This window comes from Heloderma suspectum, chromosome 3 (assembly GCF_057233095.1).
Source record: "Heloderma suspectum isolate Gila_16-S chromosome 3, 16-S_ref, whole genome shotgun sequence".
Lineage (NCBI taxonomy): Eukaryota > Metazoa > Chordata > Lepidosauria > Squamata > Helodermatidae > Heloderma > Heloderma suspectum.
The window spans coordinates 254,497,235-254,521,944 of record NC_139460.1 but is presented as its reverse complement, the minus strand read 5'-3'; the positions used below and the strand labels follow the sequence as shown (position 1 = coordinate 254,521,944).

Genomic DNA, 24,710 nt, shown 5'->3' with positions numbered 1-24,710 from the left:
TGAATGCCCCCTCCACAACATTGGCTGAGACACCTTTGCTATAAGTCTACCCACGGTAACATTGTAACACCAGCCTTCAAAATTTATCCAGTCTACAGCAGGGTATTCAGCATTAACATGCAGTCCATCTGTCTGGCCTTTATGCCTTTCCAAAGAGAAAGAAAGAGCAATATTATTCACATGCATTTGATTGGGTGACTGGAGAGGGCTAAAGGCCACTGCTTGCTGAATCACCAAGAAGCTGCAAGCACCCTTTTCTCAGCTGATCAAGGGAACTTGGCCTTTTGGCAAATTTAATGGCAGACATGCAGCATCTGATTTATTATCTCAGTTGCAGGTACTGTCAGCTATTTGTAAGAATTTTTTTTTTAATGTGTGGGCTTTCTTTTATTCCATAGATGCCAGATTATGTTGTCCTTATGGACCATTGATTAAAAGTGAATGGGAAGCATGGATTCTTCCCATCATTACAGAACTTGGAACTATATAAATGATCTGGCAGGATAGCGAAGGCCAAGCACATGAGATATGGCACGTGCTGGAGGCTGGAAATGCAAGGCTATCTGAATGTGCATGAATGACAAAGAAAGGTGTTGAAGTTAAAATTGTGTGTTACAGTGTTCTATTTTAAGAACTACTCAGACTCAACCTTCCACACCACTACATAGCTAATTATATCTGTACGGGGGGTTCTGTAAACAACGTATAACTGCTATTCTTTTTTTTAAATGTCAACGAAAGACAGAATTTTTCACATTACTTATAGATGAATGGTTACATTTTGAGTTTCAGACCATAATTTCAAGGACTCTGTAGCATTATGCAAGTGCACACAAAAGCTTAAAGTGGGGAGAGCGAGCCAAGGCACGCATGCAAGCCCTGCCCTCAACTTCTCTGATTGCCTGAGGGCTCCTTTTCAGAACTCCATGCATTTCAGGGAAAGACTGGAAATGGGAGGCAGGTACCACCCTTTCTATTCCACTGGGTATGGCAATCTTGATAGCATACTGTGGAACCATAAGCCCAATACAGACATTTACCTGAATATTCAAGGACTTCCTCAAATGGGGATTCCTCTTCAGACATTTGTGCATTCTGCATGGTAGTCTGAAGAGGTTTTCTAAGGGATGTTCAGTTGAACACAGTTAGAAGCCCCCATATGCTCAGGAACTTTGATTTAACAAGGTTCACAATCACACACAAGTTTCTAAACAGGGATGTTGGAGGCAGGGCTTGCATGCACCCCTGCACCTCCCTTACGCCCTCACTTGTTCAGGTAAATGCTTGAATTTGGCTTGTGGTCCCATAGTATCGTATGAAGATTTCCAAACCATTTAGAATGGTAATGGTGGACAAGTTTGCTGTCTACCAGTCTTTCCTGGAAATGTGTTGCTGCGGGTCTTGCTGGCAACCAGCACAAAATGAGAATATATTCCTGAATGCACTCCACAATTTTTCGCAATGTGCAGGAGGTCCGCAGGCGCTGGATTGATGTGGAAGGGTTCTCTGAGACTAGGAAGATTGGGCTTCACTGTTTTAAAGAATTGCTTGTCATACTGAGAATATTTCACATGTTGCACTAATAAGTGTTCTTACTCAAAGAGCCAGAGTAATCTAGGAAGAGGAAGCATCCAAAGAGAATACCGCCACTTGGTTAATCTTCCTTTCACCTAGCCAGGAGTGTGTCCTGTAAGACCGACCCCAGAAAGAGAAGTGGGCCTATTGCCTTATAACCAGCCATCAATGACAATGACAACAGCAGCCTATAGTGCCTCAAAACCTAGGTGCTGCACAATGATTCTGCTAAAAAGAACAATCCAAGAAATACAAGATGGTAGGAAAGAGGCAGAGATACAAGAGAAGGGGTGAAGTTGAAGGGGAGATGCAGAGATTAGAGATGGAAGATTTAGGAGAAGAAATATATTTTCAGCCTCTCTTTAAATAGCTGCCAAGTGCATGTGCTGGAATACAGTGAGTTCCAGAGAAGAGGAGCAGCTAGTGAGAAGTAGGGATGTTGGAGAAATCCAGTTGGAGGGTAGAGCTTGGCAAGTTTTTGCCAGCTCAGCCCCCTGGATTCTGGCTTGCAGATCCCCGGGCTTGCCCAGCCTGATACTACTGAGTTGGCCAAGCTCGCAGTTTTCTGCTGTTTTTATTTGCACCAATCCCAATTTGTGCAAAATCATACATAGAAATATCTGCTGAAATAATAATTTGCACAAAATTGTGTCTGTAAATAGTGCAATTCATGCAAAATTGCGAGCGTAATGGTCATTTACTACTGCAATTTTGCATAAATTGTGCTATTTACAGCCACAATTTTGTGCAAATTGCAGCTCCTGGGTAAAAAAAAGTGGGAAAGTTCCCAAGTTTTGGGAACTGACCTGCCGCTCAGGTCACAAATGGTCACTGAGTCAGGAGTGCCACGGGGATTCTTCAAGCCAAAACGGAACAGGATTTCCCTGCAACAGCCATCCCTAGGGAAAAGTGGATGCATGATACAGTAGATGCAACACAAATGTTAGCATAGAGAAAGGTATCAACAAAATGAAGATGACAAGAGAGTAAATAATGAGAAAGAAGGGAAGATAGATAAAAGGGTGAAAGAGAAAAGAGATTTAAAAACAAAAAGCAGTCGCTTAGATTTGATATAATAAGGAAATGGAAGTCCATGAAGAGAATATAGCAAATCAGCAGAGTAAATTAGTAGGAAAAAAAATGAAACTGAGTACAAACAAGAAGTTCAAGACTCTGGAAATAAAGGATAACAGAAGAATATTCTGACAAAATGTGGTCCACTGGAGAGGGAAATGGCAACCTACTCCAGTATTCTTGCCAAGAAAACCCCATGGAACGTATCACAAGGCTAAAAGAGATGATGCTGGAAGATGAGCCCCTCAGGCCGGAAGGTGTCCAATATACTACTGGGGAAGAGCAGAGGGAATTTCCAAGTAGAGCCAGAAAGAGTGAAGCAGCTGGGCCAAAGCCGAAAGGACACTCAGCTGTGGATGTGTCTGGTGGTGAAAAGAAAGTCCGATGCTGTAAAGAACAATATTGTGTAGGAACCTGGAATGTCAGATCAATGAATCAAGGTAAGCTGGAGGTGGTCAAACATGAGATGGCAAGATTGAACATCGACATCTTGGGAATCAGTGAACTAAAATGAACAAGCATGGGTGAATTTAATTCAGGTGACCATTATATCTACTACTGTGGGCAAGATTCCCTTAGAAGAAATGGAGTAGCACTCACAGTCAACAAAAGGGTGGGAAAAGCAGTACTGGGGTACAATCTCAAAAGCAATAGAATGATCTCAGTACGAATCAAAGGCAAACCATTCAACATCACAGTAATTCAAGTCTATGCCCCAACCACTGAGGCTGAAGAAGCTGAGGTTGATCGGTTCTATGAAGACCTACAACAACTTCTAGAATTAACACCAAAAAAGATGTCCTCTTCATCATAGGGGATTGGAATGCTAAAGTAGGAAGTCAAGAAATCACCAGGATAACAGGCAAGCATGGCCTTGGTGTACAAAATGAAGCAGGACAAAGGCTAATAGAGTTTTGCCAAGAGAACACGCTGATCATAGCAAACACTGTTTTCCAGCAGCACAAGAGGCGACTCTACACATGGACATCAACAGATGGTCAATATTGAAATCAGATTGATTATGTATTTTGCAGCCAAAGATGGAGAAGCTCTATACAGTCAGTAAAAACAAGACCTGGAGCTGACTGTGGCTCAGATCATGAGCTTCTTATTGCAAAATTTTGGCTTAAATTGTAGGGTTGGTGGAGAATTTCTCCCCGAAACTTCGGGGGGCCGAGCGCCAACGTGTTCGGCCCCCCGAACAAGTTTCGGGGAGAAATTCTCCACCCCCCCGCCCCCCGCACCCCCCCCCCCCAGGACGGGACTTACCTTTCCCGAATGTCCCTCCTGGCGGCGGGTCCCGGCGGCGGTTCGTCGGGTCTTCGTCGGGGCGGGGGCGGCAGCCGATCTTTCGACCAGCTGCCGCCGCCGCCATTCCAATAAAACTAAAAAAAAAAACCACGCCCCCGTGATAGGCTACGTGACGATTAACGTAGCCTATCACGGCTAGATTTGCAAAGTCAGCCATGATAGGCTACGTAAATCGTCACGTAGCCTATCACGGGTGACTTAAAAAAAAAAAAAAAGCGCGTACGGATAATGGCAGCCCCCATAGGGAGCCGCCATTCCTGTTCCTTATTTGGTCGCTGTAGTCTACGTAAAGATTACATAGACTACAGCGACCAAATAAGGAGCGCGAATGGCAGCTCCCTATGGGGGCCGCCATTTGCGTACGCGCTTTTTTTTTTTTTTTAAGTCACCCGTGATAGGCTACGTGACGATGTACGTAGCCTATCACGGCTGACTTTGCAGATCTAGCTGTGATAGGCTACGTTAATCATCACGTAGCCTATTACGGGGGTGGTGTTTTTTTTTTACTTTCTATTTCGCGGCCAGGCGAGGCGAGGCGCCTCCTCCCTGGCCTGAATTTCGGCCGGGCGAGGCGGGAAGCCTCCCCCCCGGCCTGAATTTCGGCCGGGCAAGGTGGGAAGCCTCCCCCCACCCCGGCCTGAACTTCGGGGGGAGAGCAGCGAAGCACCTCCCCCCCACCGCGAAAAGCTGCGAGACCAGGTAAGTGGGTTTCGTGCACCCCTATTAAATTGAAGAACGTAGGGAAAACCACTTAACCATTCTTGTATGACCTAAATCATATCCCTCATGAATATACAGTGGAGATGATGAATAGATTTCAGGGATTAGACCTGATAGACAGAGTGCCTGAGGAACTATGGACGGAGGTCCGTAACATTGTTCAGGAGGCAGCAACTCAATCCATCCCAAAGAAAAAGAAATGCAAGAAAGCAAAGAGGCTGTCTGAGGAGGCTTTACAAGTAGCTGAGGAAAGAAGGGAAGCGAAAAGCAAGGGAGAAAGGGGAAGATATACCCAATTGAATGCAGATTTCCAGAGAATAGCAAGGAGAGACAAGAAGGCCTTCTTAAATAAACAATGCAAAGAAATCAAAGAAAACAATAGAATGAGAAAGACTAGAGATCTCTTCAAGAAAATCAGAGATCTCAAGGGAACGTTTTGTGCAAAGACGGGCATGATAAAGGACCAAGAAGGCAGGGACCTAACAGCAGCAGATGAGCTTAAGAAGAGGTGGAAAGAATACACAGAAGAACTATACAGGAAAGATCTTAATGTCCCTGATAGCCACGATAGTGCGGTCACTGAACTGGAGCTGGACATCCTAGAGAGTGAAGTCAAGTGGGCCTTAGGAAGCATTACTAACACCAAAGCTAGCAGAGATGACAGTATTCCAGCTGAGCTATTTAAGATCCTAAAAGATGATGCTGTTTAAGTGCTGCACTCAATATGCCAACAAATTTGTAGGGATGACGGAGAATTTCTCCCCAAATCTTCGGGAGGCCGAGCACTGCCACGTTCAGTCCCCCGAAGTTGGTTGGGAAATTCTCTGCCGGCCCCCCGCCCCCCCCGGGACGGGACTTACCTTCGGCGAATGTCCCTCTTGGCGGCAGGTCCTGGCGGCGGTTCGGCGGTGGTTCGTCACGGGCGAGGGCGGCAGCTGGTCTCCTGACCGGCTGTCGCCGCCGCCATTGCAAAAAAAAAAAACCTAAAGTAAAAAAAAACAAAAAACACCCGTGATAGGCTACGTAACGATTTACGTAGCCTATTACGCCTAGATTTCCAAAGTCAGCCGTGATAGGCTACGTAAATCGTCACGTAGCCTATCACGGGTGACTTTGGAAAAAAAAAAGCACGTACGCAAATGGCGGTGCCCATGGGGCGATGCCATTTGTGTTCCTTATTTTGGCACGTCTAGTCTACGTAAAGATTTACGTAGACTACGGCGAAAATAAGGGCACGCTAACAAAGACGCTTGCTCCTTGGGAAGAAATCTATGGCAAACCTAGACAGCATAGTAAGAAGCAGAGACATCACCTTGCTGACAAAGGTCCGTCTAATCAAAGCTATGGTTTTCCCAGTAGTAATGTATGGCTGTGAGAGCTGGACTATAAGGAAGGCTGAGCGCCGAAGAATCGATGCTTTCGAACTGTGGTGCTGGAGAAGACTCTTACGAGTCCCCTGGACTGCAAGGAGGTCAAACCAGTCCATCCTAAAGGAAATCAACCCTGAGTGCTCATTGGAAGGACAGATACTGAAGCTGAAGCTCAAATATTTTGGCCACTTAATGCGAAGAGAAAACTCCCTGGAAAAGACCCTGATGCTGGGAAAGATTGAAGGCAAAAGGAGAAGGGGTCGGCAGAGGATGAGATGGCTAGATAGCATCACCGATGCAATGAATGTGGATTTGAGCTAGGGATGTATGAATTGTGCTCATACCGTCCTGCTTGACTTCCGCAGTTTGCGTCCTCTGTCCCGTTCCGCTGGCTGCAAGCCCTCGAAATCCTCTGGGTTTTTTTCTGCCTCGGAAGTTATGTAAATCCGCAGAAGACGTCGAAAAATCCTCCGCGCCCAACAGCCGCCCGTCCCATTCCGCCATCTCGCGAAAGACTGTTCTTCGCAAATGTTTACGTAGTTTCCATCGTCCGGAATTGACCCTATGTAACTTCTGCCGCAGTCGCCATTGTTTGTTGTGATTGCTTATGTATTTTCTCACTTGGGGAGAATCCCCCCATAACTTCCGCCGCACTCGCCATTGTTGGGATTGCCTTGGCCGGAACTTTCCTGCTATTTTCGTAATTGTTTATGTATTTTTTTCATTGCCGACTGGAATGTTTCCTGCCCTCTGTGTGCCTCCCCACTGTCTTGTTTTCTCGGACAGGGACACTCTGGGAGAGAGCACAGGACAGGAAGGCCTGGTGTGCTATGGTCTATGGGGTCACGAAGAGTTGGACACGACTGAACGACTGACTGAACAAATAGGAAAGTCAAGAGAAGGTTCCTTCAAGATGAAAGAAACAATTACAGGCTTAGAGGAAAAACTCCAGAGAGACCAATATGCAATAGAAAATGAAGTATTGTAGGAGCAAGAGCCTTATTCTCTGCTCTTTATGCATAATGATATCTGCTGGTTTCTTTCACTCACATTCCCAAATATATGCCATTTCTGCCTTCTGCATCATTCCATCCCTCTGTGAGATGCTATCTTCAGCTGAAACAGAGCTTCAGTACAGCTATAATACTGGAACACTGACTGATGTTGGTCTACAGAGTTGCTAAATTTACTTTGTTTGTCTTGTTCTTTCATTATGTCTGTACCACTTATATTATTTGTTATAACAATAAGTCTTGACAATAAATTGATTGATTGATCTACTCAAATATTGGCTTTCTCCACTAGTCATAGTGGTTTTGGAGGTGACAGGCATACCCACATGCCAATATACTAGTGTATTGGCCCCAGGAGTGTAACTAAGCCACCTGTAGTGTTAGAGGGGCCTAGAGATCCATAATGCTTGCTTAAGTTCATTATGGGCACAGGATCGCCTCCTCCCATATGTGCCTGCCCGGACCTTAAGATCATCAGCAGCAGCCCTTCTCCGTGAGCCCCTGCCAAAGGAAGTGAGGCGGGTGGCTACTAGGAGGAGGGCTTTTTCTGCTGTGGCACCCCGGCTCTGGAATGAGCTCCCTAGTGAGGTTCGCCTGGCGCCTACATTGTACTCCTTTCGGTGCCAGGTGAAGACCTTTTTATTTTCCCAGGCATTTTAGCTTTCTAAATTTTTATGTTTGCTGTTTTAAATCTGTATTTTAAACTCCTGTACTGCTGCTAGGTTTTATTGTGGTTGTATTGTTATATTGTGGTTTTAATGTTCTATATATTTTAAATTGTTTTATTGTGTGTTGTTTGGTTTTAGTTTTTGTGAACCGCCCAGAGAGCTTCGGCTATTGGGCGGTATAGAAATGAAATAAATAAATAAATAAATAAATAAATAAATTTCCTTGCTAGTAAGCCTCTGAGCATGTGAAGATGAGTCAAAGGGCCAATAGCATGGCCTAACACATTCCATACTAATGAATAGAGTGTCTATCAAGATATGCCTGGGAAGCGAAGGTTGTTTACCTTAAAGCTACAAGTGGCTGTGCTGGGAATGAACGCTAGGCGGTGCTTGCTGCTGTCATGCTGCCTCATTGCTAATATGTATAAAACCCATTGTACCCCATGGCTCTGGGTTCAGAGAAGCTATCTGATCCAACCATTGGGTACGCCTGTGTGATGTAAGTTACTCAATAAAGAACCCTTTGTAAGTAAACCTGGGTCTGAATTATCACTATCTTGGCACCTCAAAATTAAGAGGTCAAAGCCCACGGACGGGGCAATACAACTAAACACCAAATACATTGGTCCATGCTCATCACTATTAGTTAAAATGTACATCGATAGGAGCTCCAAACTTCCATGATAAACCTGCACCTCTTCTATGAGATTTGCAGGTCACTACTATATTTGTACTTGTTTTTGCTGGGATCCTGATACACAGAATAATTCTCCTTCTAATCACATCAAAAGCATATAATCATTATAATGTCATCATTTCCTTTCACCTAAACCTGCAGAAACATCAAGGGAAGAGATCCAGTGATCCAGTGACTTTGTCTGGGTCCCAAAATCCCACAAGCTGCTGTGGTCTCTAAGAACTCTTTACACAATTGATTTTATTTGGACAAAAGTAATTGAGCAGAGAGAGATTAGAGACTCCCTAGTCATAAAGGGCCTTGCTTGTTTCATTTCCTTTTGACTGTGCTGGGCTTTGTTCATTTTTAATAAAGGCAGCCACCTGCTTTGATAACAGCATCCTGAGCACGGCTTTTCCAGGGTAGCTCCATGCATACAGATTTAGCTGTTCAGCCTTTGAAGATGTTATAAGATTGTAATGAAGCACCTTGTAGCCTTAAATATCACCCTGTACGTTGATTCGATAACATCTGCTTCTTGTGCTGGGTGATAGACAGGGAGTCCTGGGGTTTGTTAAGGAAAGTGGCATACTATATCAGAGGAAGCTGCTTGGGAAATGTATGTTTGTTTGTTTATTTATTACATTTATATCCCACCTTTTTTCCTCTTTCAGGAACCTAAGGCGGCGTACATAATCCTTCCATTTTAGCCTCACAACAACAACCCTGTGAGGTAGGTTGGGCTGAGAGTCTTATCACTGGCCCAAAATCAGCCAGTGAGCTTCCATGGCTGAGTGGGGACTAGAACTCAGATCTCCTGGCTACCAGTCCAACACTCTAGCCACTACACCACACCGGCTCTCATGTTTAATGCACATTATTTCTACAAGGAATGAAATTAGCTAATAAATGCTCTGCCCAAGAAGAGGGAAGAAAGAAAGCCTTAAAGATATACCAAGATGAAAGGTCAGATGGGCAGCCTTGGGAAGGTAAGGAAACATTTGTACCATGTCCCCATCATATGACAAAGATGCTGCTCACCACTGCTTCCTTTTCTCCTTGGCCTGCACAAATTTAGCTGCATGATATTCCAAGCTCCAAGCTAGAGTTAAACCAGTTTGACATGAGAACAGACCAACACTTCTAAAGCCATCCCAGCCAACCAACCCTATACAACTAGGTAAAGTTTTACAATAGGGCAGTAGGTTCCGAAATAAAGAGACTCATCATTATGTTTGTGTGTACATATTGAGGGGCTGCAAGAAAGGAGACATATAATGCAAGCCGACTCTAATCAGTATGCTATATTAGGGCTAGGGATGTACGAATCCCTTACCTGGCTCCGGGCAGGGGCATCCGCGGTGGGAAGGAGGCGCTCCGGAGCTCCCACTGGAATCCTCGATGGGGGGGGAGGCGCTCCGTCCCTCCCCCTGGAATCCTGCCCAGCCGGCTCCGCTCCGTGGCCAAGCTGCGGAGCCGCCAGCCCTCCATCCGGCCGCTGGGCAGCCCTGCAGGGACGCAATTGGTGGCTGTCGTAGCCGCCGCCATTTGCATCCCTGTATTGAGCCATGATAGGCTATGTAAATATTTACGTAGCCTATCACGGCGGGGGAAAAATCCCAGCATACGCAAATGGCAGTAGCCGCCACCATTTGCGTACGCTGGGGTTTTTTCCCCCTGCTGTGATAGGCTACATAAATACTTACGTAGCCTATCACGGCAGGGGGGGAAAAAACCCAGCGTATGCAAATGGCTATAGCTGCCACCATTTGCATATGCTGGGGTTCCCCCCCCCCGCCGTGATAGGCTACGTAAATACTTACGTAGCCTATCACGGCCTCCGCAGGGATGCAAATGGCGTCCCTGCATTAGCCGTGATAGGCTACATAAGTATTTACGTAGCCTATCACAGCTATTGAGAGGAGGAAGCGAATGGCAGCCGCAAGACGGCCGCCATTCGCAAAGCAGTGCAGACGGGAGCAGATAAGTGCTCCGTTTTGCGCGCCTTTCGTGGGTTCGTGGGGGGGGGTGGGGGCTTCGTTCCGCAACGGATTTCGGGGGGCTGAATGCACTGGCATTCGGCCTCACCGAGATCCATCGTGGAATTCTCTGACATCCCTAATTAGGGCACACTGTTATCTGTAGGGATGTACGGATGGTGTAAAATCTGCTCTGTCTGTGTTTCATGGATTGTCAGGCACCTTTTGTTCCATCATCCACGCATTGACGGAATCAGATTTTTTTGTCTGTTTGTCTCTGGATGTGTGCAAATGTGAATTTGTGCAAATGCACACAGGCAAAGATGCACAAATTCCCCTAAAATGCACATGTGCACACTTTAGCCTATGGGGGAAATGTGCATTTTGGGCTCTGGGTTTTTTATTCTGCGTATTTTTCAATGACACAACTTGCATGAAATTTGGGAAAGTAAGAAAACCAGTCCGCAAGTCTGCAGAATCCACCTGACAGGGGAGAAGCCAGTCCACTGCAGAATCCACAGCTCAGATTCATGAAAAACTGAACTCATTTGGTTCCATTGCAGATTTCTCCGACATCCCTATCTGTCAGTTGAGAGAAAAGACGGTCAGTGCCGGAGGATCAAGAGAGATCTAGAGAAACAGAGGTAGCAACAGTAGCTCCTGGGATGTTTGCTTCCCACAATGCAATCCATCCATGATTTTAGCCAGGTGGGCCTCAGGTTCCCAAAGTGCTATTTCCTGCCTACACACTCATCTGCATGTTGGCTTCGTGTTTGAACAAAAGGCTGACACAGAAGATGTGAAAGGAAGGGGCAACCAGCTTCTGTTGTTCAGGCAAGCAATGGTGGAAGAAAGAACAATGAGTGGTGTGTCTCATATGCTCAGCCTTCAACTGAGAGAAGAAAGTTTACTGTCTTCCCAATATGGAAGTGCAGATCCATGTTGGTTTTGGCATCTGCAGTTGTGAGATATTGTACAAATAGGTGCTACCTCTCTGTCTTTCTTCAAACCTCATTTCAACCCCACTTCTTCTGTAGGCTTAACCCTTAGTCCTGACCCCTAATGAAACTAAGTCCAAGTCTATAACAGTCCACTAGCGCATTTTCTTCCTTTTACACTTCCTCTGTCATCAACCCCTCCCATACACTTTCCCCATTGCCTCCATCAAAATGTAAGCTGTAACATCTTTGTAGCATTGACCTGTTCTTTTCTCCAGCAGGTTCAGAGGCAAATGGTGTGGGCCAGTCAATCCAGCGGTCAGTGTCTGGAAGGGCCAGACAAAGATCCAAGGGCCAGAGACAGATAACCTGGTCTTATGGTGATCAGATTCCAGAGTGAGAACACAAGGCAAGTCTTTTTAGCCTTCTTCACAGATATGTTGCTCAGAATGAGAGACCAAGGCTGGAGGTAGAGTTATATAAGCTCCTCAGGCCACCTAGTCTGCCTGGGCTGATGGTGTGGTGCAGGAGAGATCAGGCTGGAAGCTTATTACCTGAGAGCTGTCCCAGTGGCACTGGGAGTAAAACATCTAGGCTCTGCTCCCAGAGTTCCCAGTTCAAGACCCTGGCACCTTATATTATATTACCCTTTAAAGCACAATTTAGGATCAAAGTATGCTTTACATTAATTACGTAGTGTGTAGCTGACTCTCCCATTGTTTATTTTACTCGACAGTGGTGCACATAGACCACCATACACTGGGAGGGAAGGATAAACCTCCCCCCCCACACACTGCTTGCTTCATGAAATCTTCACTGTTTCATGAAATCCTCTCCACTGATGCCAATTGAGACTTTTTTTTTATTTTAAACCCCCCTGTAGTGGGGGTGGGGTGGGGAAGCAAAGGGTGAGGAGGAGGTTTATTCCTTCCCTCCTGGTGTGGTGTGGCCCCAGTCCGAATCAGGGCCACACATGCATACACTAGAATAAAAAACAAAGAGAGGAGTCAGCGACACACTATGTGATTAGTGTAACATGTAATTTGTGGGTTTCTGTGATGTCACATACTGCAGCCTTTACAGGCATTTCCCTCTCTTGGAATGGTAATGCCTGGGCTCACTTGCAAGTCAACACAAGAGGCCTGGGACTTACAAAATTGACCCTCACATTCCATTTGGGCTTTACTTCACCATTATGGAGCTATAGCCAACAAGCAAGGGGCCTTTCTGTGTTTCTCACAGAAATAAAAGATGGGCAAATGAAGACTACAGCTTTCGGAAAGCATGACCATCTCAGTGCAAACAACCTCTTCCCAAATGGCCCATGGCAGCTGCAGTTTGGCATTTCCAAGTGACCTTTAGCACAACCATTACAATACCTAGCTGGAAAAGATTTTGATGAGTTTTTAAACATCACTCACAGATAAACACTTGTCTGACTATGATGTAGTTTGACAGGATAAATCCTCCCAGGGCATTTCAAATCCCCGAGGTTTCAATCTATGTCAGGATTCCTTAAGGGCAATGATTTTCTGAAACCTCTGGTTGGATTTGGGAAGCTCAAATAAGGGTAAGTGCTTAGTACCTTTAAAAACAAATAGAAAGGATCTCTGCATGCACATGCAGAGGCAGAAACATTTAAAACATCTATTTCTAAATAGTTGGAGTCAAAGATGCTGCTATTATCATGGCCAGATGTCTCAGTGTCACTTAATTTCCCGTATAAACTGGCCCCAAGCAATTGCATATCTACAAGCTGCAAAACTTTGAATCTGGCAAGCAGTTTCATAGACCATGTTCCTGAATCATCATGGTATAATGAATCAAATCCCTTTGTATGAGGAACAAAAGTCCTTAACAATGATTTTCCTGTCTCTCTCATTTTTCTTAAGAAATAGTTTGAAGTCAAAAACCTTGATCACTTCTAAATAAAATTTGCTTCCTCCTGACTGGCAGATTTTACTTGGGTTTCTTAAAAGGTTCAGCACCAGATCATGATGATATCCTTTCAGGCTCCACTGGAAATTTTTCATTGTGTTTAATTAGGGAAGATGTGAAGCAGACACACAAAAGCTTCTCTCCCCCCCCCTTTAATTCCGATTAAATTCCAATTCCATTAATAAAGCAGAATGTAGAAGCCACCAGCACACAGGAGGGGAAATATTTTAATAATAGACAACCCCAAATGCCATTAATGATAGAAATGAAATATTAATTAGTAATTTCCACCAACTCAAAAATCAATCTGCATTTTGAACTGATGTCCTTGGCAAGCAGCAGTATTGACCTTATTGGGTGGGATTTTCTTGCTGCTTGAACATTTTCTTGAAAAGGAATTGAATGCATGTGTTAATTAAACCAATCCTGAAGTTACTGTTCAGAACCAACAATGGCTAGCCTGACCGTGAACTGAAAGTATGTGTGTGAATATACTAGGTGTAATCGTTTACCTTTGGCAAAGCATACTTTGGAAGCTTCATCTGTGCAAAGGCATTTCTCCGATAGGAAACGTAGTAATGAGGCCGGCCTCCTGATGTCAGCTGCAACATATAACATTGTTTTCTTTTATTATCAAGGTTATTATTATCATGGCTTCACTTTTTCTAAGGCATGGAGAAAATTACAGGCATGCTGGAAAGGGGAATGCAATTGTGTCGGTGACAGCTCAAAAATGGTACCGCACTTACAGCAGGAGACAAAATAGCCCTCATTCAGATTGCCAGGGGGGGAAACTGACACTGTTAAGTGGCGTAAGCTATTCATATTGTTTGTATGAAAGACAAAAGGGCAGAGGGAAACCTGCACATATGAGCGCCTGGAAGCACAGTCTTCTGCATCCTCAGCTGAGCATGCAGCAATTGTAATACTCAAGACAATGGTGGTTGCTCTTTATATCTAACCTTCAGGACTTCACAGTACACAGACAGAAGCTTTTATGTTCCGGTCAACTTTAGGGAAAACTTTTTTGTAAACACAGAGCCCTAAAGTATTTGCCAGACTTAACAAGCATACCAAAGTGCTCTGAATTTTGCAGACTGTTATTTGTTTAACACTGACAGATACACATCTGCCAGGGCCATCGATGCTTTCCGCAGGTGGGAGAAAAGGAACCATCTTCTTCTACACTACAGATGAATGCAAGCTGCAAAGAAACCAGAGACACCGACTGTCTTCTTCCCTAGAATCCCAAAGGGAGAGACAAAACTGAATGTCGCATAGGGTGGCTGTTTGTCCTCTTCTACAGAGGATAGTCCTCTGTTTGAAGGGCTCTTCAGTCCAAGGGTAGGATCCAATGGTGCCCCAGCACTGGTGGCCAGCACTGCCAGTCCCAGTGGACATGTGGCCAGCCCTGCCAACGGCAGTGTGCACGCAGCCCCTACCACTGGCGGTCGCAGCAGCAATGTAGCACTTCTGGGGGCAAGCCTCCAGGAATGACCAGGAAGTCAAATTTCTGGAAGGTGTGACCTGCGTTTCCAGTCATTTGGGGGTTTGCTCCCGGAAGCACTACATTGCCGCTACCAGTGGCAGGGGCCATTGGATCCTACCCCAAGTCCAGTTTAAAGACAAAGAACCCTAAGAGAGAGCAGTGGCCTTGAAGGTACCCAGTTAGCACCTCAACAGCAGGCTGCATACAGTGAATAGGCAGGCACACAGGTTACCTGGTCACAATGTTTTTTGCTATATGGTGACATGCACTTTATTTGTATTTACATTGTAACAATTATTTCTGAAGTGTCATCTGTGCATATACATTAGCTTATGCAGATTTGTCCTCTTTCATTTGGTGGTGCATTCTCTCTTTTTTTGGAAATTGATCAGTGGCCACCCTAATCTTACACTAGCCTGTATTGAGTGACAAGGTTAAAAAAAATGCTCTTGTGGTACTTCAACAAACAATAGAGGAGATGGACGTCACATCAAATAACATCGAGATGCTCTAAGCTTAGTTTGGTCTGTATTAACAATTTGGTATTTTAAGTAATGCATATTATTCTCTTTTTATTTGATAGCTGGTGCACAATTAAAATCAATCTCAATTAACACACAACTCTACTCTGTCAAGCATATTTAAGTCCATAGATCTAACCATGCATAACTTCACAGGATTCCAGCCCGGTATGCATAGCTAACATGCTATTTATCTTTGTAAACCATAAGACAGACTAACTAGGCAATGTGATGTATACTTTTTGTTTGGCTGTGTAATATGCTATGAATTTTATGATTTTAAGACTATGTCTACTAGGGGTGGGGATCCTGAGGTTTGGGGGCCAAATCCAGCCCTCTTAGGGTCCCAATCCCTACTGTATACATTGTAAACAATAGGCTTTGTGTAGTACAACATCTGTATAATCCCCACGCACACACTGCCTGTTAAAGATGCAGTTGTCAGGGAACCTTTATTTTAATTTAACATGACACACACATGCATCCTATCTAATTTGTATAATGGAAGGGGAATTTACCACACTTGTATATCTCATGTGGGGCGGAAAAAAAGAGGCAAGGCAATGTATGTGCTCTCTAAACCCAAGAGAGCTGACAAAAGTTCTTTTTGGATGGGTGGGTGTTACTGGGTGTGGCGATAGGGTGTCAGACCAAATTCTGCTCAACCTTATAGCTGGAAAGGCAATAGGTCACACGGTCTGGTAATATATCCAAGACAGCCAATATAATCCCCGTTCAAAAACCAGGACCTCACACAGTCCAGCCAGGAACTGATGCACTGAAATAAGCCAGAAGCCTCAGCGTCTCATGAAATAGTTTGAAGCCAGATAATTTACAGCTCATCTTGAGTCTGCTTGTACTTTGTTTCCTTCTTCTTTGTTATGAAATGGACAGCAGCAGGAGGATAATGAAACCTGAGACCGCTCAGCTATATTCTCTGGCTTTCACCTGGAACACAGCTCAGCTGAATATGTCTCATCTCCATCCTTTTCGCAATAATCATAGCCCATGCATGGCAATCATGCCTGATTACTCTTCTCAAGCACTGTCTTCCCATCTCTCTCTCTTTCTCTCTCTCTCTCTCCCTCCCCTTCTTCCCCTATCTCAAACTAATAGAAAAAAGCTTGATTGGTTGGTTGAGATTGTGATATCACAACCTGGCGTACAAACTTAAAAACCTGGTGAGCTGAGAGGCTATCCCTGGAATGTAAAATGAGGTTGGCTGATTGGCAAGAAATATTATTTCTCTGCACATTGTGCACACTCCAGGCAAACCCTCCCCCATGACCCCTGTGTTGATAAGGTACTTGAAGGAGAGGCAGAAAGAAACAATTAGCATCCCGATGGGAGCAATGCTTGGATTTGATGCACTGAAATGTAACACTCACTCGGGCGGTTTTGTTGCCTGCGTGGGGGAAGGGAGATTAAAATTCAGGAAAGAGAGAATGAATGATTTGCAATCAACCAGTGAGAAAGCTGTTTCAGACCTGAACAAACACATAATCATCCTGGACAATGAGGGAGTCAGAGTCAATGTATCCTGGAAAAGGTTTGCTTCTTACAGCTTCAGAGCAGTTCTGCATCCTGCAGGTGATGTACTGCGCATCTGAAATCACAGACATACACACACAAAATACCTTTAGCTTGGAATGCCCTTAACCTTACATTTACATGTATTTCAGATATGCTTCCATTCCTGCAATAAATTGATGACCTTATCTAAGAGTTTTTTATTATTATTTTTATTTCATTTATTACATTTATATCCCACCTTCCTTCCATCATGGGACTCAAGGTGGCTACATGTGGTTCCCAGGTGGTCTCCCCTTCAAGCACTGACCAGACCCAGACCTGCTTAGCTTTAGCAAGGTCTCTGTTTCACATGCCTTCAGACCATGCCCTGGGGCCAATGTAGATTAGCCAATGTAGGACAGAAAACAAGAAGTAAGGGACCAAATTGTATTTGCTCACGTGCCACTTTTAGCCTTCTTCTAACTGCTGGTGCTGGAAAGACCAGACAGCCATGATGGCTTATCTGAGAGTGGAAAAGAAGCTGATAAAAAAAAACCCTAAACAGACATGTGGGAAGTACCATCCATATGTAGGAATGTCCACAGTTGTCCCACCCAAAAGACAATTCACAGTCATTAGGCTGTATCCAATGTTGTATGTTCACCTGCTGGTGGAACAGATTCTATCTCCCCATTCAGCCCCCCATGTGCAGAGTTGATGGGGGGGGGACAAGAGATGTAGGGTGAAGGAGAGGAAGGGAAAGTCCCATCGCACAGGCAGAAGTCTGCTTGTGTGATGTTGGATGTAACTCATTGAACCCATTTTTGTTTCCCTCTCAAATATGCAGATGTTTCATAAGAACAGGAGACTCCAAATCCAGCTTATTGAATGTGTCTTGAGCTATTTCTCCTCCTTCCTGAGACAACTCTAAGGAGTTGTTAGAGGTCAGAAGATTCCTTTTAATAGCTAAATAACATGAATAAATGCTCAACCAACTTGTAGCCATCATTGGCTGGATTAGGCCCAAAAGTTGCTAATTGCTTACCTTTACTGAAAAGAGATAGATAGATAGATATACGCACGCATGCGCATGCGCGCGTGCGCGCACACACAAGTGATTTTGAAAGTGGAGATATATTCTTCAGTCTCTTCAGTTTCCATTATCATTTATAATGCCCCATCCCTACTGAATAGCATTTGATTCCATAAAAACAAATATAGTATTCAAATGAACCAATTCAGACTCAGAAATATGAACATCTTTGAACGAGAGAATACAGCTATATACAGATAGTTAAACCATCACAACAAATTCCTGAAGGCTGTGTTTTTGTTTTGATAGCAATGACTATGTTTTCTGGAAGGAAAGAGAAGGGTAAGGGGAAAAGATCCAGAAAGCGGAATTAGATTTGAAAACTCTCTTGTTTTAACCGATTATAAAGAACGAGTCCCTCTTCAGCATTATTTTTGCCCTTCAAATATGCACAATCTCTTTAGGACAAAATAGAATTCTAAGCCACAAAATTTATAATGTAAACAATTAATAGCAATAACTGATTAGGGGCTCAGTCCTGTGAACTCTTTCCCATGATACGAGCCACTAACCATAGCAAACTGATAAGAGCTTCATAATAGTTTAGCTGCTATATTACTTGTACCTGTAGTGTACCCTATGGAGCCCATATTTAAGATGCAGAGATGTTTTTAAAAAGAGAGTGGGAAGAGTATTAGCAAGATGCTCTCATGAATTAATACTTGCAATTTAGTTCTGTTAAAGAAGCAGAGGTATACCATTGACCTAGGTGAAGATGTACATGATTTGAGACAGAGCTATATTATTTTAGTTTCACCTTGAGGATTCCCACTCTTCTCTTGGCCAAAGTTTAGCACTTTAGAAGGGTGAAGAAATGTTCAAACAAATGGGTGGCTGAGCATCACAGAAGCAGCAAGTATCTGAACATATTCAGTTCCCACTGCAATCATGCTCAAAAGGCTCAAGTGGAGTGTGACCTTGGTTCTTGGTCCATCAAGATCCTAGTTAAGCTGATGCAGAGGCCACTGGCAAAATTAGGTGCAGCTTTCTCATTCACAAAATAAAGATATTAAATCTTTAATGTGGTGGTCCTTCATAACCATCTTCAGGACTGTACCAGCACTGCAAATGGGTGGATAACTATGAGAGGATGCTGAATGCCTGAATCGGTATCTGGATGCGGTTTGGGGATGGTAATCATGCTGAGATAATCCAGACAAGATGAAGGTACCATAGGTAGGGAAACAGACTAATCTGGATAAAGGATTACATCTGGTCTTAGATAGGGATGCCCCCCCCCAGGACTAAATGAGTAGTTTGGGAATGCTCCTGGACTCAGCGCTAACTGGGGAAGCTCAGGTGGTATCCAGGATTACGTTTTATCTACAGATGCTCAGGTGGCAGCCAAGAGGAGCTGGGGAAGCTCAGCTCCTAACAGGAAAAGCTCCGCTGGTAGACAGGAGTGCTTTTTTTAATTAGCTTAGGCTGGTGTGCCAGTTGTGACCCTATTTGGAGAGATAAGATCTTGCCTCAGTTATACATGCTCTAGTGACATCCAGGCTGGATTTCTGTAACATGCTATATGTGAGGCTGCCTTTAGAGACAGTTCAGAAACTTCAGCTGGCACAGAATCCAGCCACCCCAATACTGATAGGGGCTGGGTGTTCTGCTCATTTGACACCGATACTGTACCAGCTGCACTTTCTGCCAGTGTGTTTCCATTCCCAATTTAAAGTGTGTGTTTTAACCTTTAAAACCTTAAATGGTGTGGGCCCGTGTTAATTAAAGGTCTGCCATTTCCCATAGCAGCTTGCCCATACTCTGAGGCCATCAGCAGAACCTCTTCTCACTTGCTTGACACCAAGAGTGGTTGGGTTACTGAGTACAAGAGAGAAGGTCGTCTCAGTGTTGGCCCCAGAACCCCGGGATCAGGTTCTATTGTGGATTCACCAGGCCCCTTCTTTGCAGGTCTTCAGGAAAGCTCGGAAGTCCCACCTGTTTTCACTGGCCTTTCTGTAAGTTCTTGGGCTTCTGGTTCTAGGTAACTATTGTTTTTATTGATATTTTTTAACAGTAATATTTGTTTTTATTAAACTTCTAATGAATACATAGTCCATGAACTTCATTATATCTGTATTATGTAGTTTTTATCTTGTACACTGCCCTGAGAGGGATATTCCACTTCAAGGTGGTCTATAATGTAAATAAATAAATAATCAGTTTAATAAATAATCACAAATCTCTGTGGGGAAATAGGTGGGCATGGAAAGCAAGGCATGATTTTGAGTAGCCTTGTAAATAGCTCCAGAAAAGTCCCTGTCACATATAAAGAAAGGAGCTTTCCTGCCCATATTGTGTGACATTGTGTGATATTGGTAGTTCTGAACTGAAAATTCCAAGATACTTTCAATTTACAAATCTCATCTCTGCCTGACTTAGAAGACTGCAAGATGCTGATGGAAAACAGGAAAGTGGGGTAGCAAGAAAGGTTCAGTATAAGGATGTATAAATATTTCAACCATTTTGTATCTCTCTTTACAGTAATGATTTCTTCTTGAGAAGAGTTCATAGGGGTAGCATTCAGCAACAGTTTCTCTCTTGTCATTCAATCCTTGTGGACTCTTTATTTACCCAGTTACTCAGGAAGCACCTCATCACTTACACTTCATTCATGTCAATTAATATATTCCATTACTGAGTCCTGGAATTAATTTCATTCGTTCTCTAGCACAGATGCTTTCCCTCCCAACAGTAATGGGAATGTTGCGCTTCTCATTTCCACCTCTCACATCTCCAACAACAGCTGCTGTTGTGATTGTTATGGTAACACTGAAAACATACTGGATCCTGGCTAGAAAAGGAGTTGAGAAATTGCCACATTAGATCGGTATGAACAGAATGGCTCTGTTGAGGATGTCTTGAGGGGGGGGGTGTTCACCAGCACCTAGAATGAGTAGCATCTTAGCACAAAAATGTAAACACACACCATTGCTTTCAGGAAGACTTACTTTCAAGTGATGTGGATTAAAGTGGAAGAGGAACTTCCATTGCCACACAATCAGCACAATTTGGGACCTTGTGTGTATGTGCGGGGAGGTTACCTGTAATTGGTTTCTGCTGGAGGGATGCATAAAGAACACAGTGGACCAGTTTGCAGGATCACCACAGCCCAAGGTGGCTTATTGAAGCCATGGTGGGTTGCGGCATGTGCCGGTGGCCATTGTGAATATTCAAGCCGTGGCGGGTGGTTACAACAGCTTATCATGATGTTCGAACCTGGCACAGGATGGGTTGTTGCCATGTTTAGTAAACCAGACACAACCCAAAACTAATCCACTGGTTGTGCACATGGTGATTTGTGCACCATGGCAACAACCCACTCTTGCTGGGCTCAGATGTCGCAATAAGCAGCAGCCACCACCCACCACAGCCTGAATATTCACAATGGCTGCTGGCATGCACCACAACCCATCATGGCATAAATAAGCCATGGTGGACTGCAGGAATCATGCAAACCAGGCCAGTGATTGTGACAAATCCTGCACATTTTCATTTACAGCAATGGTGGCCAACATGGCCAACCACAATTTGTACCCTTGCCTTTTGGGACTAGGAAAGGACATATTACCCAAATATATCATTTCTCAGTTCCTCATATGTACAATGACTTTATTCCAAGCTTCTCTTTACACACCCTGAAATGTGCCATAAGTTGCCACCCTCTGTGTTCAGATGAAATCTCTCCGAGGCCATATGTTAACTTGTCTAGAACTGCAGCATTGTGTTGCTCTGCCCACCTCATGTATCACTGTGTGTGGCTTTGCCTGCACCACTTAAAATGATGGAACATGTGGACAAGGCTGGCTGGCTGACCGCAGTACAGTCAATCAGCAAAGGGCATGGCCACATCTGTTTAAGGCATCCATGCCTCGTTCAGAATGCACCCCACCTCCTCTACTACTGGTTATACAGGAGCAGCTGGTTGCCTTTGGGACCAAACAGGAATTTTTGAGTCCCATCCTAAACTAACTACAGCAAGGGAACTTTTTCATCTACTCTGCACTGTCACTTCAGTTGGGCCAAGAAGTGACTTCATTTATCATAACGTTTTCTCTATATAAGTAGGACACAACATGCAGGTTCAAAGTGGCTTCAAGGGATGGAGACAAAGAGTGGACATCGGTTAATACCCTGAGATATCAGAGTAGTGAAGCAGTGTTTACCTAAAACAACCTCTCATGCTTTACTGGCCAGATAGGACCTGGAGTCTGTCATGTTCTCTGGCCTCAATCCTCCCTCTAGCTCAGAGAAGGACTCAAAGGGGGAGAAGCCTTCATCAAGTAACCCATCATCTGCTATTCCAGGACCTTTCATGCCAGAGGACATGGCTTTACAACATTCCTCAGAATCAGAGTACTCTGATGCAGTACTCCATACAAGCCAGCAGTTCCAGAATTGGACAATGGCCTTTAAGAAGTACACAGCTCTTCAGAGGGGGCAGAGTTAATTACAGGTCCAGACCTACCAGCCTTTATAAAGCTTCAGAAGGCTTCTGCATATTGCTGAGACAAGAGTCTTCCTGATCCTGAGTGGGTTCCAAACAGTATAGATCTGTCCAGGATCCTGAAAGGCAGTGCCTTGCTTTGCCATCATGCACAGCTGGACTTGATTCTGCTTCACCCTTCTAGTAAATGGAACTGCTTCAGATTGGCTCCCCTGGGAACCTTGAGCCCAGCTAGACAGGATAGAGTCCAGAAGCCTCCTTGGACCTAACAGTCTCAATGATCTTTTTGAAGGGGTTACTGACTCAGGGTCTGATGACATTGACAGAACCTCCTTAGCACATCTTTCAGATGATGTTGACAGAACCTCCTTAGCACCAATTATAACACTGCTCCTATGCTCAGAGCCATGATAGTGTTGACAATCCAAGGCAAATGGTGCCTTCATCTTCGTAACAAGTTCGGGGAGGTTCACTATTTAAGGTGTTGCAAATCTGCTACTGAAATTAATAAATTGTAGCCCACAGTTCAACCCATTTACTGTCTATGGTCTTCTTTCTGGGGGCTTGGGGGCAAACACTCTGTGCTTTAAACTCTAAAATTATCTGTATTTGTGTGACCTAAAAGAAGCAAAACTTTGCCCTTTTTTTTCCCCTCCTGGTACTTTTTCCCAGTACAATTTTAAGCTCACTGCAAACCCAAGGGACACAAAACCAGGAAAATGGAAGCATGAGATAAGCTTCATATGAGCACCATCCAATGGGAAATGCAGAAATTGACACCACTTTTTTCATTCATCATGTTATTTATTTATTTATTTATGGTCAAAGTGGCTCTGAAACTTCAAGAGAAACTATTAGGTATAAATATGGATTTTAGTTATTTATTTTCCTAGCATTCAGCTGATCAGAAACCCTTCAGGACTTTGCAAATGTGTTAATTGTGGGATTAAAATATATTCCAACAATTAATGCTAAATATTGAAACAGATAGAGGATGGCATAAATAAATAATTTGCAAAATGCTTATCGAGCTTATTTTAGAGCTGAACAGGATATACTTATGAAGTGGATGGCATAATGTGTCCTTAATTCAATAATTGTTCATTAAGCCTTCTCCTGCCGCTCACCTCCCAAAACAATTTTACCATTTTCAGAAACATTTACACAGCCAAGCTGGAAATTTGCCAAATGGAAAAGTCTTTCTAAACAGAATATCAATCATTCTTCTCCCCACTTGCCTCCATCCTATCCCCAAACCTGTCCATGCAGATTTGATTTGGCTATTCAGTTCTGTCTGTTGGATATTCAGTGGTAAGTTCTTGGGGTTCTTGTTTACATATAGATGCTGTCCATGGGTGAGAAGATTCAGAATCTATCAGAAATACCCCCCCCAAATCAGCGTAAAACCTTGATCCTATGTATGTTTATTCATAGATAAGTCCTGCTGAGTTCAACAGTACTTACCCCAATTGTGTTACATTGCAACCCCGGTATATGAAATTACTAGCATTGATGGCCAACAATTGGAAAGAGGCCTTTTACAAGAAAAATTGCCAAAGTATCTCCTTGTAATTCCTTGTTGGGGACCCCTGAGTTATCTTTTTGGACCCATGGGTGAACTGGGGGATTTAAGATACTGCTGTGGGCACCACCACAAAATACCTAACTAGTGGGTCACCACTTTGGCATCTACCTTTCCCATCTATGGATCTTAGGCTGCCTGTTATTCAACAAGAACTTTTGTGTTGTGCCTGTTGGACACCGCAACATCCCTTTACAGAGGGAAAGCTTTACAGAGGGAAAGCATGGCATTCAGCAAGGATCCTGTTTCTGACAACCCATGTGCTATCAGAAATCATAGAATCATAGGGTTGGAAGGGGCCTACAAGACCATTGAGTCCAACCCCCTGCTCAATGCAGGAAGCCTGATTCCCAGGCAGTCTCCCATCCAAGTACGAACCAGGGCTGACCCTGCTTAGCTTCCAAGATCAGACGAGATCGGGTGCATAATAAGGGATTGTCTAATTCAGCGAATTGCTGACAGTGCGATACAGCTAACGCTTCTTTTAAACATATGTTTTGGCAAAGTCCAGTACTTGCTTTTTTTGTGGGGAGATTATTAAACAGAAAAATTCTGTACTGGAACAGTCTAATATTTAAAATTCACTGATGTACATGCTCATATAAATTATTTACCTGCCTCATGGAAATTAACAAATGGTCAGCTTAAATGGATTTTCTGGACCCTTTTGACAGCTAAAAGACTGATATTACAACATTGGAAGGATATAATGCAATGGACCGAGAACCTTACAACACTTTCAATATTTGAAAGGGTGGCATACAGACACCGCCTTCAAACGGATACTTATTTGGATATTTGGTCCAC

The 24,710-nt window shown here is 43.9% G+C and overlaps 1 protein-coding gene across 2 annotated transcripts in view; it reads right to left on the bottom strand.

Moving 5' to 3' along the window:
- Positions 1-24,710, bottom strand: part of SORCS1 (sortilin related VPS10 domain containing receptor 1) — a 618,971-nt gene that overhangs the window by 136,918 nt on the left and 457,343 nt on the right. For both annotated transcript variants that reach the window (XM_084841982.1, XM_084841983.1), the window contains exons 7-8: positions 16,760-16,878; positions 13,775-13,864 (exon numbers count right to left, since the gene is read on the bottom strand). In XM_084841982.1, coding sequence (XP_084698108.1) covers positions 13,775-13,864; positions 16,760-16,878 — 209 coding nt within the window. The remainder of the gene's footprint in view (positions 1-13,774; positions 13,865-16,759; positions 16,879-24,710) is intronic.